The sequence below is a fragment of the Trichosurus vulpecula genome, chromosome 3 (genome assembly GCF_011100635.1).
Source record: "Trichosurus vulpecula isolate mTriVul1 chromosome 3, mTriVul1.pri, whole genome shotgun sequence".
Lineage (NCBI taxonomy): Eukaryota > Metazoa > Chordata > Mammalia > Diprotodontia > Phalangeridae > Trichosurus > Trichosurus vulpecula.
This window is the reverse complement of record NC_050575.1, coordinates 218,833,860-218,852,122: the sequence shown is the minus strand read 5'-3', so window position 1 is coordinate 218,852,122 and position 18,263 is coordinate 218,833,860. Positions and strand designations below refer to the sequence as shown.

The 18,263-nt window shown below is 36.6% G+C and overlaps 1 protein-coding gene across 2 annotated transcripts in view; it reads right to left on the bottom strand.

Annotated features, from left to right (window-relative positions):
* Nucleotides 1-18,263, bottom strand: part of LTBP1 (latent transforming growth factor beta binding protein 1) — a 510,014-nt gene that overhangs the window by 453,518 nt on the left and 38,233 nt on the right. For both annotated transcript variants that reach the window (XM_036749323.1, XM_036749324.1), the window contains exon 3: nt 507-804. In XM_036749323.1, the coding sequence (XP_036605218.1) occupies nt 507-804 (298 nt within the window). The remainder of the gene's footprint in view (nt 1-506; nt 805-18,263) is intronic.

Here is an 18,263-nt window from a genome sequence, read left to right as displayed (position 1 = left end):
TATATTTGATCCTGAAGGTGATAGGTACAGAAACATACATCAAATATTTAGTTAGAGAGGGACACGTGTATGTGTGTGTGCACACGTGCGCATGTGTGTGTGTTTTAAATAAGGAAATTAGATGTAAGAGACAGTTAAGAGCTGAATAAGTCAAAGGAATAAAGCATATTGTATGTGACAGGTCACAGGATCATAGAGCAAGAGTGAGAAGGGAACTCAGATGTCAGCAAGTCCAAACCCTTTCCTTTTGCAGATGGGCAAACTGAGGCCTAGAGAAGTAAAATGACTTAGATACAAGTGTCATAAGTGAGCACTAAACTCATTTCTTCTAACTCCAGAGCCAGTGGTGCTCTTCCCAATGAATCATGCTGCCTCCCCCAGTCTTGAGAAATACTCCAAAAATAACAGTAACCTTGAAGTCATTCCAAAGAATACATTAAAAGCATAATTAACACATTATTTAATAGGGAATTCTGGGGGGTGGGAGGGAAGTAAAGAAAGCTTACTGTGAATGCATCTGTTGAGAGATTCCTACTGAAGTCTTTGGCTTTAGAGTCAAGGTCATCTGAGCCACAGGGCTGACTCTCTGTGCAATCTCCACCTTTTGAGAGGAAGGATGCTGTACAGCCTGCTCTGGGATGATCCACGAAGAAGCTCCAGGGCCTTGACTGCCAGAGGCAGAGGTGGAAGAAGTGTCTTGCATGACTGTATTCTCACAGGCCTTGCCTTTGGTCCCTGGTTTGCATACACACAGCTGAGGTCGAAGACACATCCCTCCATTCTGACACTGTGGGATGCAGTTGGCTGTAAAAAGAAATCAAAAGGCATACCTTTAAGGCAAAGGGTAATCGATATATCATTATCCTTCCCTAAGTCTCTGTAAGGGAGGGAGGGGGCAGAATAATCCCTAAGAGCCCAAAGTAAAACATATGCAGAAATAAAAGTACTAAAAACCCAATATCATGGCCAATATCAATGCCTTTTTGACAAAAGTTTTCAATTTAGTACAATTTACTTTTTTTTCTCATGATCACTTTATTCTATAATTGTAAACACTTAGAATAAAACCTTGGAAATCATCTAATATAGCCCTTTCATTTTAAATGTGGGAAATTGTATCCCAAAGATTTGCCAAAATTTACGCGGCTATTCACTGGCAGAGCCAGAATTTAAAATTCAAGCCTTCTGGTTACCAGTTTAGTAATATTTCTATTATTTCTGAAATGGTACTAGATTTGGAATCAGAAGACCTAGGTTTGAATCCTGAATACAGCTTAAAACCTGTGTGACTTTGGTCAAGTTATTCAACTTTATCTACACCTCATTCTCCTCAAATATAAAATAAGAGAACTGGATGAGAGATGATTGCTAAGGTCTCTTCCATTTTAAATCTATGCTCTGATGTCATGATAAAGTCCATTAGAAAGTATTCCAGGCACCAAAATTCACTTTGCCATCAAATTGTTGAATGCTTCTGTTCTACAAAGTTATCTTCACCCTTTAACATTTTATTGCATTTCCATATCAATAGTCAAGTGAAGCCCAGCACTCGGCCAGGACATGAAAAGGATATGGCAAGCATGGTTTTCCATCATTTTTCTAGGTCCCCAAGTGGTATTAAGTAGTTTTAAACGATTGTGTGGAGTTAGAGAAGTGGCTAAAATATATAATCTTCCCATGAGCTCAAGACATGCTCAGCTCAGTCTTGGATTAAAGGAGAAACTCTAGCTCCTTGTCCTAGCCCCACCACTGAGCTCCATCAATCCCACCACAAATGAATCCAGTCTCCTAACTCAGTCCTAGTCTACAAACCAAGCATAAGGGAGACTGGATTGTAAAATAAGGGCAGCTTCCTTCAGCAAGATCATTCTTTAATGAGGAGCCAGGTGGCTAAGATGTAGAACAACAACAAACAACAACAACCAGAATCTGTTTTTGTTGTGTATCCTTCTTTCTCAAAGAAGACCAATGATGTCATGAGGGTGATGACTTGCACGTGAATTGGATTAAAGTGAGGCAGGGCTGTGCCAAGTCACAAAGACTTCTGCCTTACTCTGTCCTTCAGAGCTTTAAAGTTTGCAGAGCAGTCCACATGTATTAACTCATTTGACACCCACAACTGTGTGGGAGATACTCTTATTGGCCCAGTTTTACAAATGAGGAAACACAGAGGCTCAAAGCCCCAGCTACTAAGCATTAGAGACAGGAACTGAATTCATCTTCCTGGCTCGAAGTCTCATGCTCTATCTACTGTTCCATCAAGCTGCAATGGAAAAGCATTGCTTTAAACAAAAGACACCCTTTAAAGAGAGTGATAATAGTACCAATAAGAATAACGAGGCTGACACTTTGCCTCACTTTCCAATAAAATGATGCCAAATATCCACGGTAAGAAGTGATAGGAGAGTGAATTTAAATGCAAAGATACAGAACACTTAAGACAATTTAGAAATCTGAAATCAGGCTTTAAAAAAGTGATACAGCTAATCTTGACCTCCTCATCCATGGGAGATTGGTCTAAAGACTCTCTAAGATGTCTTTTAAATCTAAAATGCCATGGTTTCAATATTGTAATTCCAGTGTGGTTAATCAACCAACAAGCATTTATTAAGTACTGCTATGTGCCAGGCACTGTGCTAGGTACTATGGTTACAGAGAAAGGCAAAAATCAGTTCATGCTCTCAAGGAACTCACAGTCTAATGGGGAAGATGATATACAAACAACAACGTACAAGATAAATATGGAGATCATCAACAGAGGATGAGACAGTGAAGTGGTAGAGGTCAGGATTCTTATCCAAGGACACTATTGTTGCACAGCAGAAGCCTGCGGAATTATCTGCCATTTTCTTCTCTATATCTGGATAGTACTTATTTTAAGACTCAAAAACTAAGAATCCCATGGCTACAGAGTAAAGAGGAAACACAAGAAAGGTCAGTCCTAGCACTGAAAATAGTTTTCATGTCTTGTGCCATAAAGACGGGACAAGATTTTCTTTATGCTTTCAATTAGAAACGCATTTTAGTTTAACATCTGAGAATGATTTCCTCTCCCTTTGCTTCCCAAGGTGTACTGCTAACATCTTATGATCTAGGAGAAAGCCTGCACTAAGAAACTTGTAAAACTGATTGTCTATTAGAAACCACTGGAATCTTATAAAATACCACTTATAAAATGCATCTATTGTCCTGCTTGCTTGTAAATGGACTATTTCCTGGAACACAGGAGTCTCAACACACCAATTAGAAGTGTTTGATTAAAAATATGCATTTATAAGATAATAGAGATAGCTAGGTGGCACAGTGGATAGAATATTGGCCCTAGAATTGGAATGACCTAAGTTCAAATCCATCGTCAGACCCTTACTAACTGTGTGACACTGAGCGAGTCATTTGACCTCTGTTTGCCTCAGCTTCCTCGTTTGTAAAATGGAAGTAATAATAGCAGCTACTTCCCAGGGTTGTTGTGAGGAACAAATAACATATATACAGTGCCTTGCAAACCTTAAAGCATTCAAATCCAGATCCTCTACCTCCAAATATAATGCTTTTACCTTTGTACCATGCTGTACCATCAGTACTTACTTGGTATTTGTAATATGCTACCTTATACTTAGTTATTCATCAGTACAATCACAATGTCAAAGGGATAACATGGAAGAGCCTCAAGCACATTTGTTAGATTCCCCATGATAAATTTATGGGAAGACAAGGATACGGGATAGGCAAGTATAGGCATGTGGAAATCTATTTCATTGGTGGGGGTACCTACATAGATAAAATCTCAGAACCAGTTGGGCATATAAGAGTTTCTATGCATTAATTATGTCTTTCTCCTTTCCCATGTAAACAGCAAGTATCTTGTGACCAAGGATGTACAGGGATACACTTTGGCAGAGTTCCTCACTCACAGGAAGTACATAATGAATATGCTTGATTTCTGGATAGATTTATCCCCAAAAGCACCCAGCACAGTGAACTGCACATAACAGGTGCCCAACAAATGTTTACTTATTAATGTAAAAAAAGTAGAACCATGTGACTTTATCACTGCTCCTTTCATGGGGTCCAAGGGCTACTGTAAAGGAAACGTACCTTAGCTGTAGGCAGTAAAAATCCTCTGACATGTACACCTCATAAAAATGTGTTTAATGAGATTGCTCACTTTATATCTGGAACTGGTTGATACAATAGTGGTAAAATTAAACAGTGCCCACTTCCAAGTAGACGTTTCTCTATGAAAATAAGTATTTAAATACTCCTTTACATACTATGGTTAAGCAGAATTCTGTTCTATGCTCTGCTATGTCATACCTAAATCCATGGTGAGAAATAGTTACTCTTAGATTTGGTCATATTCCAGAATCATTTTCAAGAGCCCAAATGGAGAATGTGTTTAAAAGCTTTTTGAATAATTCTGAGAATCTGGACTGGTAAGATGAAAGAAAATGGCTCAAAACAGAAGCTCTCTGGTGATGGATTCAAGATGTAGAATGAGCTATACATCTTTAGACATGGACAATGAGGAAATGAGTATGTTTTCCTTGATTCATTTCCTTGAAATGAGTATGATTTCCTTGAGTATGTTCCATGGGTATTGTTTTCCTTCTTTTTCTTTTCAAAAGGGGAAGTAGGAGGGAGAGAAAATAGTGCTTGTTCATTGAAAAAAAAATGTTTAAAAAATTCCAGAGCTCTCAGAGGTCATAGGAGCAAGGAATTATAGAGACTACATCTGTAATGGATCTGAAAGATTATCTAATACAAAACCTTCTTGTTTATGAATAAGGAAATGGAGGCCCAGAGAAATCAAGTGACTTGCTCAAAGTCACCACACAAGTGATCCTGTAGGACAGTAACAGAGCCAAGATCCAAATCTGGATCCAGGTGTGTCTGACTCCAAAATCAATTCTCTTTCTACTATGCCCAAGCTGCTTTCACCTTCTGCAGTGCTCAGCCATAATAAAAAATAAAGATATGTAAAAATAAAATAACCCCTTCAAAAAAGTGAGAAACAATTTGATTGTTTATTTAAGATTTAATTTTTGGAGCCCTGCATTAGTAGAGGGAGTTTACTCTTCAGGGAGTTCCCTATGCCAACGAGAGAGAAAGAAAACAAGAGAGACAAGAGACAGAGATCAACAGATAGCTACATATGCATATACACACGTATAGATAAATCCTTAGGTTTCTCCACATTTCAACATCCTACTCCATTCTGACCAAAAAGATCTTGACATTCTTTACATTTCATATGATGACATTTTTTGATGAACAAATTTTGTACCAAAGCCCAGAGAAAAAAGTTTCAGTTCAGGCATGGGCTCTATTACTTTAATTTCAAAAAAAGAAATCCTTAGTTATATTTAAAGCATATCCTGGAGCATTACTGGACCAACAGTATCACCCTGCTACTTGGCCTCATAACCAAACAAGTTGCAGCATGCCTATTACATGTGTCCTGGGGAGAAATGTGAGTCTCACTGTGTTTTATGTGATCAGAGACAGCAGGTGAGAAACTGCTCTGCTGTATCTTCACAGCAATTCCCAGCTGCCCTTTGAAGTTATTCAGTAACCCTGAGTGCTATCCGATCACAAGAAACATAGCATGAAGTCACATATTTTAGAATATTTTAATGTCTGGTCTGTCTGTAGGCCAAAAACAAATAAATACTTCTACTGTAAAGAGTCTCAGACTAAACTTCCTCCAAGATGCCTGAAGGGCTGAACCACTGCTACTGAAGTCCCCTATTTCTCCAGTGCAGTAGAAGAATGAAGCAAATGATGTGTTGCACAGAAGTGAATTTTCTAGATAATGGAAACAATTTTTTAACCATTTTATAGACATCCTTCTAAAATGCATATATGTACGTATATGCTTCCCTCCTTACCCAGAGGACAACGAGCCTACTATTCAATTAAATTCATATATTATAATTTTTTCGGCCATTCCTCAATCACTGGCCCCATAGGCTGTGTCTAGTTTTTGATTCCCATTGTATGGATAAGAAACAGGTAGAGAAAAGAGATCAACTTATAAATCTGTGTAACTCCTTTTGATTACAGTCTAATGGAAATTCTCCAGAAAGACAAATTTAAAAATAATCAGGTCTCATTGCAACAGTGTAATGTACCCAATATTGCAAAATAAAGGAGTGTATGAATAGCAAACACAAAATAATAAGCCTTATTCTTTTTCTTTATTCTTATTCTTTTCAAATAACACATTATCATCACTAATAATAATAACATAGTTATATGACACTTATAAGTTTGAGAAGCACTTCATACAAAATGGCTCTTTCAAAAAAGGCACAAACTCCTCAAATTCTGTTCAAATAGCAGTGAGACTACTTAGTGGAGATGTTTAAAAAAAGCCATGCTTTAATTGAAAGTTTGAGTAAAGGACCTTCCGAGGTCCCTCCCAAATCTGGGATTCCAAGATTCTAATCTTGCCTTTTCCTGATGACTCAGAATCATCATTATAAACATCCATGGACAGAAACACTGTTCAGTGTTTTCTGGTTTCTACATCTCCTCTTTCAATGCTAAACTGTCATATGCCCTTGTGCCTGCTTCTAAGAATCTTCCTCCTGATCCCAGGCCCAACCCTGTTCTTCAGCCCTGATCCAAGTTGCTGCTTCTAATCTCCCTATAGTCCAAAAAAATCAGATCACAAGGCTCATTAAAAACCTCCACTCCATGTGAGGGTCTCAAGAATACTGTGACAGCCATTTCAAGTATTTAGTGGTCTCTTCCCTCTCCTCACGTTACCTTTATAGCCAGAGAGCTTAAGTTATAAGAAGTCTGACCTTTCTCTGCATGAGAGGTGTTCCTGTATGACTTCATTTAAATTAGCTATTGTTTGGGATGAAGCATACTCCTATCTATATTATACATAAAAGAATAATGATACTCTTAAGAGCCCTGTTTATATATAATATAATTTATATATAATTTAATCAACTCACACAATGTGTAACAAAAAATAATAAATGACTTTTCTGCTTCTGCTGTTGCCTTTTTAGGAAGTTTTTAAGAAAGTCCAATTTAAAAAGAAAAAACAATTCATGTAATTCATATCCTCGTGACAAACAATATGTAGAGACATTTACACAATTTTATTGTGGTCATAGGTACTAATGAACATGGAAAAGATGAGCATTCTCAAAAATAAATTATATATAAACCTTTGTATTGACTTTTTAGAGTAACCTAGAGTTATCTAATCCCCTCACATTTTATTGGTTATGAGGCAAAGGAAAACTAAGTGACTTTCCATAGGTCATATGGCTAGTTAGTTACACAATCAGGACTAGAAGACTGGGTGATTGAAGCATAAATAACTATAAGTTTATTACTTATATACCACATTAAGAATCTGTGATTAGGACTTCCAGGTCATGTGACCAACAAGATGGCAGACTAGACATTTTCTCTGATCCTCACAACCTCTCAAACTTCCCCAAAATAGAAATTATGCACCAAAGATAAAGCACCTGCAGCTGTTTCCATGGTCTAAAACACCAAAAATCCAAAAGAAGGTTAAAAACAAAACATAGAAAATGATACTCACTAACCCTGAGCTCACTTAGTATCCCTTCCTCACCTCTCATGCTCCCACAAGTCAGTCCACACTAGCAGATCCAAGAACACAACACAGATTTATGTAGAAATTTACCCCTAAACTCCAGTTCCCCCTCCTTCTTTCCAGTGTCATAGAAACTCCAGGTCCAGACTATGTAAGCTTCCTCAAGACTCAGTTTGGCCACCATCCTTTAGGAGCAAAAGCCTGCTAGGGGTTGCAACCCAGAAGCTCCAATGATGCAAAGCTCTGAACTGCCAACACCAACAGGTTCTGAACTGCCAGCACCAGTTCAAAAAAAATAATGAACAGAAGGAGTGGGGCAGGTCACCAGGCCAGGAGTCTGTGTGTTTAAGGAACTGTCTCCACCAGGCCTGAGTGAAAGAGCAGAGCATCCAGCTAGGGACAGTTCTGACCACCCAAAAGTCAAATGGCGCAAAAACCTAGGCTGGTAAAACATGAATTGACCAGTGTGGTAGGAGGTTAAGACGCTTTGAGATCCAATCCCCAAGGAAATCACAATCAGAAGGGAGGGAGTAAGAATTGAGTAATAAGGAGGGAGGCGTGGGAACAAAAATTCCAGGAAGAAATCTCAAAGGTCTTGTACATAAATATTAAATCAACAGGAAAAACAGTAACAACAGAAGGAAATATGGCCTCCAGATCTAGTAAACAAGTTCAGCATCTATGAATAGATACTGTAAAACAAAGGAAAACAATCCACATTTGACAAGGCAGAGGACTCAGTGGAAGTTGAAAAGAACATGGAACCACATCATGCTCTTCCTGAGTGGTTTAAAAAAATGAGAATTATGACAGCAGAATTTGTGTCCTGCACAGCAAAAATAATGGACAGAATAGAAAAATTTGAAACTGCAATGGCCAGCCTGAACAAAGAAACTAAAGAGAGAAGAATAGATTGGGAATGCAAATACACACAAGTGAAAGACAATCTAAAAGAAAAGAAGCAAAAACCAAGAGCATTAAAAGAAAACATGCTCACTAAGCAAGCAAAACATATTGATCTCAAAGACAATCTAAGGATAAGTCTCTCAGAAGAAAGACAAGACAAAATACCTTAATACCATAATGATGGAAATAATAGAATTGTCCAGAACTTCTGAACATAGAAAATGAAGTTCCTACCCAAAGAATTCACAAATTGTCTCCAGAAAAAGAAAAAAAACCACTGTTGTTAAGCCCAAGACGCAGAGTAATTAAATTTAACGATTCAACTTAGAAGAGAGCAAACTTAATAAAACATCAAATGAGGAAGGTGAAATCACAGCAAAACCAGAAGAAATCAAAAGAACCATCAGAAAATATGATGCACAGTTAGTTATATGGTAACAAAACTAAGAACACAAAAGAAGTAGAGGAATCTTTTCAAAAACATAAATAACCCAAGCTATCAGAATACCAAATAAAGACCTTAAAATAACCCAACCTCAGAAAAAGAAATAGACCTAGCTGTAGAGTAGCTACTAAAGGAAAAAACTGCTGGACCTGAAGGATTAACAAGAGAATTTTATCAAGCTTTTAAAGAACAGTTAATACCCATACTTCACAAATTATTCTCAACAATTAAGAAAGAAAGAATCCTTTTATGGACAAATATAGTGCTAATACCAAAACCAGAGAAAGGTAGAACATAAAAGAAAAGTATATAGGTCAATATCATCAATAAATATTGACTTAAAAATTTTAAACAAAATCCTATCAAACAGATTACAGGGATTTATCCAAGAAGTTATTTACTGTGACCAGGTGGAATTTATACTAGGAATGGAAGGACAGTTTCAACATTGGGAAAACAATTTACATAATTAATGATATTAAAAACCTGAAACATCCCAGACTACATGATTATCCCAGTAGATGCAAAAAAAAGCCTTTCACAAAGTACAACATCCTTTTTATGATAAAAAAAAATCCTACAAAGTATAGGCATAGAAGGAGCTTTTTAATATTACAAAAAGCATCTATCTAAAACCACAAGGAAGCATCATATGCAATGGGGATCTATTGAGTCTTTTTCAATAAATAACGGGATGAAGCAAGGATTTCTACTTTCCCCACTATTATTTGATATAGTACTGGAAATGTAGCAATGGCAACAAGACAAGAAAAAGGAACCAAAGGAATAAAAATAGGCAAAGGTGAGATTTAAATTATTCCTGTTTGTTAATGATTTGATGGCTTACTTGAAAAACCCCAAGGAATCAGCAAAGATACTGCTATAAAATAAATCCTCAAAAATCAATATTTCTATATAATAATAACAAAACACAAGAAGCAATAACAGAAAAAGAAATCTTATTCCAAATAACTAAAAAATAAATAAAATATCTGGGGATCAAGCTCCAAAAACACAATAAGGAGTTGTATAGATTCAATTACAAAGCACTCCTTAAAGAATTAAAGAACAACCTAAATGGTTAGAAGAGTATTCAGTGCTCATGGCTATGCATACCAACATAATAAAAATGACAATTTTACCAAAATTAATTTGTACTTTTAATGCTAAACCAATCAAATTATCAAGGGGATACTTTACAGAGCTTGAGAAAATAATAACCAAATTCATTTGGAAAAACGAAAAATCTTGAATGCCAAGGGAAATGATGAAAAGAAGTGAGGATGAAGGGGTAATAGCATTTTCTATCAGAATTTAAGCTATATTATAAAGCAGCAATCATCAAAAACATACAGTACTGGTTGAAAAAGACAGAGAGAAGTCAATGGAACAGAATAGACAAGAGAGATTCAGAAGCAATAAAATTTAATAACCCAATCTTTGATAAAGTGGAAAATATAAGTTACTCAAGGCAAAATTCTCTCTGATGAAAACTGCTGAGGAAACTAGAGAGTAGTCTGGTAGAAATTAGACTTAGACCAACACCTCACACCACACTCCACAATACATTCTGAGTAGATACATTAATATTAGATAGGAATAGATACAATAATATTAAAGATCATAGCCTAAAAAATTAGAAGAGAACAGATCATGTACCCCCTGCAGACATGGGTAAGAGATACATTCTTAACCAAACAAGAAATAGGGCAATTAAAAAAGATAAAATAAAATAACTTTGATTACTTGAAACTGAAAAGATTCTGCACATTAATGCATCTAGGATAAGAAGTACTCAAATAAGAAAAAAATCTTTGTATCAAATTTCTCTATTAATGGCTTGGTATCTAAGGTATATGCACAATATATAAATTTAAAATGTATATGTATGTATGTATGTATATGTATATACATATAGACTAATGACTAATAGCCATGCCCTAATAGTCAAAAGACACAAACAGTTCTCAAAAGAATTGCAAAGTATTCACAACCATATGAAAAAAATGCTCCAATGCACTAATAATAACAGAAATGCAAATCAAAAAGGTTTCATCTCACACCCTGCAAATTGACAAAAATGACCAAAAAATGGCAACAGACAATATTGGAGGGGTTATGGGAGGATAGACACAGTAATACATAGTGGAGCTGTGAAATGGTACAAGCATTTTGGAAAGCAATTTGAAATTATAAAAATAAAATTATGAAAACATATATGCCCTTTGAACCATATCCCATTGATAAGAAAAAAAGTTCCCACATATGTATAGCAACACCTTTTGTGACAGCTAAGATTTGGAAACAAAGTAGTTGCCTATAGACTACGGAATGGCTAAACAAATTGTAGTACGTGAATGTAATGAAATACTACTCTGCTGTAAGAAATGATACATGCAATGAATACAGAGAAGCAGGGAAAGATCTATGTGAACCTATGCAGAATAAAGTAAGCAGAACCAAGAAAATAATATATATAGTAACTAATTCAATGTAAATAGAAAAAACAATATACCAAGAAATCAAAAGTAAATGTAACAAAATTATAAAGGTCAAATAGGACTCAAATGAAGGAATATGAAAAGATACCCTCAAGGTACCCCTTGGTGGAGATGGGAGGTCCACCAGATGTTACACATTGTACATGTTTTGTTTTGTTTTGTTTTTAAACTTTCTCAATATGTCAATCAGCTATGCTGATTGTTTTCTCCTCTCCAAAAAACAAAAACAAAAAATACCCTATTTGTCATATGGGATGGGTTTTAAGGAGAGGTAAAGGGAGGAATACATACTATGGTGATGTAAGAAACAGAAATCACTCATTAAATTTTTAAAAAAGAAAGAAAAATAATCTATGCTTCTCCAAAATGTCACTAAACTATGAATAAACTTTAACATGGTTATAACACTACCAGGCCTATACTCCAAAAAAAATCAAAGAAAGAGAAAAAAAACTCATATGTACAAACACATTTATAGAACCTCTTTTTGTAATAGCAAAGAAGTGGAAACTAAGGATGGCTATCAATTGGGAAGTGACTAAACAAATTGTGGTATATGAATATAATGGAATATCAATACTTGATAAGAAATTATGAAGATGGCAGTTATAGAGAAACTTGGGGAATATCTGTATGAGTTGATGCAGAGTAAAGGAAGCAGAACCAAGTTAATAATTTATAAAACAACAACACTATAGCAAGATAATGCCAATATTTTTAAAATGGCAATACTACCTAAATTAATTTACAGATTTTTGCATACCAAATATATAACACATATATAATATACATATATATACAACATATAACAAAATTTATTTCATGACACAAAAATCTAAATATCAAGTGAAACCATGGGAAAAAAGTAGGGATGAAAAGGGAAGAGCACTTTTAGATGTCTAACTGTACAAATCTTAACAAATCTTGCTACTATATATCCCACTGCCATTTGCAACAAGTGAACTGACATTTCAGTCCTCATTTTTCAATCCTTCTCTCTCTTCCTGCCTAAGGATAGTATAACAGCTGTTACCAGGCAAAGAGATCTGGAAATATGCCAATAAATTCCAGTGATGAGAAAAAAGGAAAGGGGGGAAAGGTGAAAAAACTGACTTTCCACATAAAGTTGAAAGTGTTAAGACAGTTTGGGACTGGTAAAATAAAGTGACTAAATTCCTGAGGCTTTAGGGACTCAAACTTCTACAATGGGAACAATATGTAAGGCACAGAAGCATCCCACCAGGCTTTTTGATACTGTCCCACATTTAGAGCTTCGGTATTTTTTACTTCACAACTCATTTTAAGACACCGTGGTATTATTAACATTCAGAGCACTAAATGAAACAAATTTAAGCCTATTGGCAAAGCCGGTTTCATTCAATTACAGAACTAAAATATGTTCTATTAAGAGAGAAAGAAGCTTCAATGAAAAAATAAATATATAGAAAGTTTCCAAAAATGAAATGACTGCCTACTATGTCAGTACCAAGGACCAAAAACGATATCATTAAGCTTCCATTTGGCCAAATGAAGGGCAAACCTGATAGGAGAAACACTGAGAAAAAAGAAATATGGTTTTGATGCAATGTACCAAATTCAGCCTACATACTCAACTTCTACTGCCAGAAACTTCAAAGTGACGGACTAGAGAGAGAGAGAGCATTGCTTTCCTCAGTCCCTAAGGGTAGAATTTGACCTTTTCTGGTCAAACTTCAGCATTAATCTTAAAACAGCCTTGCATATCATTTCAAAAAGGTTTTATCAGACCAGAAAAATCTTCCCTTCACAAACCAACTCATACCAGAATAATGCAGTGATGGGAAAATGAGCACTGGGGGCAGGTATCATCATTGATTTGAATTACGTTTCTGGCTTATCTCAAGCTCTCCACTCAGAGTTCCAGATTAGCTTTTTTAATTGAGTGAACACTATTACTATTCCAGTGACAGAAAAGATCTTTTTCAAATAAAATTACTTATTTTGGCAATATTCCTTAAAATGAATTCATAATTCATCAATGCAACTTAATTCAATAAACATTTATTAAATGCCTACTAAATGCCAGTTAGGTGGCACAGTGGATAGAGTGTCAGGCCTGAAGTCAGTTAGACTCATCTTCCTGAGTTCAAATCTAGCCTCAAACACTTACTAGCAATGTAACCCTGGGTAAGTCACTTAAACCTGTTTGCCTCAGTTTCCTTAGCTGTAAAATGAGCTAGAGAAAAAAATGGCAAACCACTACAATATCTTTACCAAGAAAACCCCAAATGGGTCACAAAGAGTCAGACATGACTGAAAACAACTGAACAACTACTATATACCAGACACTGTGCAAGGAGCTGTGTGCATTTCACAGCAAAAAAAAATGAAACAGTTCCTTTCCTCAAGAAGCTCACATTCTAATGCAGAGAATGCAATATTTATTTTAGAAGTAATTAAATGCAGAGTACACACAAAGCAATAAAAAGCAATTTCAAGAGGAAAAAAGGGCTAATAATTAAGATATTATCTAATGTTACATGGTAACACATTCTTTGTCAGCCAAGATGTAGACAACACTTAACTTGTGTTTTCAAGTTAAACCAAATTTTTAAAAAAAATTTCTCTAAAATGAAAATACAATAGTCACCAGGATATAAGTGCCTAAATATCATTGTACAGTGAACACCAGTCACTCTACGCTGTGCAAAGCCTTCCCTAAGTCCAATAATCAAGTCTACAGAGAAGAGTCAAAATGATCAGTTGCAAAATAAGCAAAAACCTTCTAAGCCTCAGGAGGAAATTGAAGTCCAACCCTCTGAGACACAGAAAATACTAGAAGCAGAGAGCATGGCAGATAACCATACTTGTAAGCAAGCAACCAACTAAACAACATGCAGACACAGCCACTAGTCATTATTACTGAACAAGAGTCATTTCCAGAACCAGAGGTGAATTCAAACATTGAGAGTTAAAGACCAAGCAGTTAGGAAATCTCAAAGATCTGCTTTCAAAATATAAATGTAAAAAACTAAAAGAGAAAATATTATTCTCACTGAAGGCATTCTTCTAATTCAGAGAAAAACTTCAGGTAAATTTTATGAGTTTAACATTAAACCTTTTGGGGGGGCAGAGCCCAGATGGTGGCAGAAAAGCAGGGACTAGCATGAGCTCCCTGCGGAGTCCCTCCAAAAACCTATAAAAATGGCTCTGAACCAATTCTACAACTGCAGAACCCACAAAATAGCAGAGGGAAGCAGGGCTCCAGCCCAGGACAGCCTGGATGGTTGCTGGGTGAGGTCTATCCTGCACGGAGCTGGGAGCGGGGCGGAGTAGGGCCCAGCGTGGGGCATGTGGACCAACCAGACCAGGAGCCGGGCAATGCGGGCCCTAGCACCCTAAATCAGTGAGCTGCAGCAGTTACCAGACTTCTCAAACCACAAACACCAAAGACAACAGAGAAGGTTAGTGGGAAAAGCTGCTGGGGACAGGGTGATAAAGTTCGAAGTTCAGCCACCGCCCCAGGGGCAGTGGAGGTGGGGCAGCTACAGAACTACAGCTGCAGTTGCTTCCAGCCCCAGTCCCACCTGGTGGGAGGAATTAAGTGGCAGATCAGAGCAGGAGTGCAGAGCCTACTGAAGATCTAAGTCCAGTCCAGGTTGGGGGTTGTTGGGGAAGGAGGAGGGCTGGGGTGGCACAGCTGGCTGTAATACCTCTGAAAACAACAGCGCATCCCCTCAAGCTTGGAACAAAGTACTCTTTACTCTACAAGCAGTCATACCCCGATGAAAACTGCAAGCGTCAAGTAAGTTGGCTGGGAACATGGTCAGGCAGCAAAAACACACCTAGATTGAGACTCAGACTTTGGAATCTTTCTTTGGTGACAAAGAAGACCAAAACATACAGACAGAAGAAATTAATAAAGTCAAAGAGCCTACAACAAAAGCCTCCAAGAAAAACATGAACTGGTCTCAGGCCATGGAAGAGCTCAAAAAGGATTTGGAAAAGCAAGTTAGAGAAGTAGAAGAAAAATTGGGAAGAGAAATGAGAATGATGTGAGAAAACCATGAAAAACAAGTCAATGACTTGCTAAAGGAGACCCCAAAAAATACTGAAAAATATACTGAAGAAAACAACACCTTAAAAAATAGACTAACTCAAATGGCAAAAGAGCTCCAAAAAGCCAATGAGGAGAAGAATTCCTTGAAAGGCAGAATTACCCAAATGGAAAAGGAGGTCCAAAAGACCACTGAAGAAAATACCACCTTAAAAATTAGATTGGAGCAAGTGGAAGCTAGTGACTTGATGAGAAATCAAGATATTATAAAACAGAACCAAAGGATTGAAAAAGTGGAAGACAATGTGAAATATCTCATTGGAAAAACCACTGACCTGGAAAATAAACCCAGGAGAGATCATTTAAAAATTATTGGACTACCTGAAAGCCATGATCAAAAAAAAGAGCCTAGATATCATCTTTCAAGAAATTAACAAGGAGAACTGCCCTGATATTCTAGAGCCACAGAGCAAAACAGAAATTGAAAGAATCCACCGATCGCCTCCTCAAATAGATCCCAGAAAGAAATCTCCTAGGAATATTGTTGCCAAATTCCAGAGCTCCCAGATCAAGGAGAAAATACTGCAAGCAACCAAAAAGAAACATTTTGAGTATTGTGGAAACACAATCAGAATAACCCAAGATCTGGCAGCTTCTACATTAAGAGATCGAAGGGCTTGGAATACAATATTCCAGAGGTCAGTGGAGCTAGGATTAAAACCAAGAATCACCTACCCAGCAAAACTGAGTATCATGCTCCAAGGCAAAATATGGATTTTCAATAAAATAGAGGACTTTCAAGCTTTCTCAGTGAAAAGACCAGAGCTGAATAGAAAATTTGACTTTCAAACACAAGAATCAAGAGAAGCATGAAAAGGTAATCAAGAAAAAGAACAAGAAAAAGAAATCACAAGGGACTTACTAAAGTTGAACTGTTTTGTTTACATTCCTACATGGAAAGATGATGTGTATGATTTATGAGACCTCAGTAGTAGGGTAGCTGAAGGGAATATGCATACATATATATATATATATATGTATACATATATATGTATGTATATATGTATATATATGTATGTATGTGTGTGTGTATATATACATGTGTGTATGTGTGTGTGTATGTGTATATATATATATATGTAGAGAGAGGGAGGGGCACAGGGTGAGTTGAAGATGAAGGGATGACATCTAAAAGAAATAAAATCAAATTAAGGGATAAGAGAGGAATATATTGAGAGAGGGAGAAAGGGAGAGATAGAATGGGGTAAATTATCTCACATAAAAGTGGCAAGAAAAAGCAGTTCTATAGGAAAAGAAAGAAGGCAGGTGAGGGGGAATGAGTGAATCTTGCTCTCATCAGATTTGACCTGAGGAGGGAATACCATACACACTCAATTGGGTATCTTACCCCACAGGAAAGAAAGAGGAAGAAGATAAAAATGATAGAAGGGAGGGCAGATGGGGGAGGAGGTAATCAAAAACAAACACTTTCAAAAAGGGACAGGGTCAAGGGAGAAAATTCAATAAAAGGGGATAGGTTAGGAAGGAGCAAAATATAGTTAGTCTTTCACAACATGAGTATGGTGGAAGGGTTATACATAATGATACACATGTGGCCTATGTTGAATTGCTTGACTTCTTGGGGAGGGTGGGTGGGAAGGGAAGAGGGGAGAGAATTTGGAAGTCAAAGTTTTAAAAACAGATGTTCAAAAAAAATGTTTTTGCATGCAACTAGAAAATAAGATACACAGGCAATGGGGTGTAGAAATTTATCTTGCCCTACAAGAAAGGAAGGGAAAAGGGGATGGGAGGGGAGTGGGGTGACAGAAGGGAGGGCTGACTGGGGAACAGGGCAACCAGAATATACGCCATCTTGGAGTGGGGGGGAGGGTAGAAATGGGGAGAAAATTCGTAATTCAAACTCTTGTGAAAATCAACGCTGAGAACTAAATATATTAAATAAATTAAATAAAAAAATAAAAAAAATTAAACCTTTTGAAAATAACTCTGTAAGTTTCCAGAACTCTGATCAATGCAGTGAGTAATCATGACTTCCCACCTCTTGGCAAAGAGACAATGAGCTAAAATTGCAAGATGAGACATATCTTTTTAGATGCAGTCAATGTGCAGATTTGTTTTGGTTATTACAAGGAAAGGGCTGTATTTGCAGCAAAGTCAGGCACAGAGATAAGTAAGTAGTAATAGTGATTACAAAAAAGAGCAGCAATGAAACGTTCTAAAAGTACACAGAGAGGAAGTTCATGAGGGGATGTAGATAATCAAGGGAGATGTTATTACCATGTTACATTTAATACATATTTTAAAAAACAATATAGCATAAGTTCACAGTTTTATATGCAATTCTCTATGCTGTCTCATATCAGGATTTAGCAAGTATAAATAACGATTGGCTTCTTCCATTTGTATCCATGCATCTTCGTAGGGTCTCATTTTTAGCTCTCAGAGCCATTAAAACCAAGTACCACACAAAATTCATCTCAGAAGCAGACCATCAAAATGCTATATCACCAAGATTTAAAACAAATTTTTCAAAAATAAAGCATATTCAATCACATAACTCTCACTAAATGTTATTAATTTTTAAAATATTTTATTAGGTTGAGTCTTTTTAAAAGAAGCTAAAGACAGCAGACAAGAGAAGGGGGTACCCAATAACATCAAAAGCTGTTGAGAGTTCAAGGATGATGAAGACATGAGAAAAATCAAGTGGATTTAACAGTTAAACTGTTGGCAGTTAAGAAACTGTTGAGGCACTTAGGTGGCACA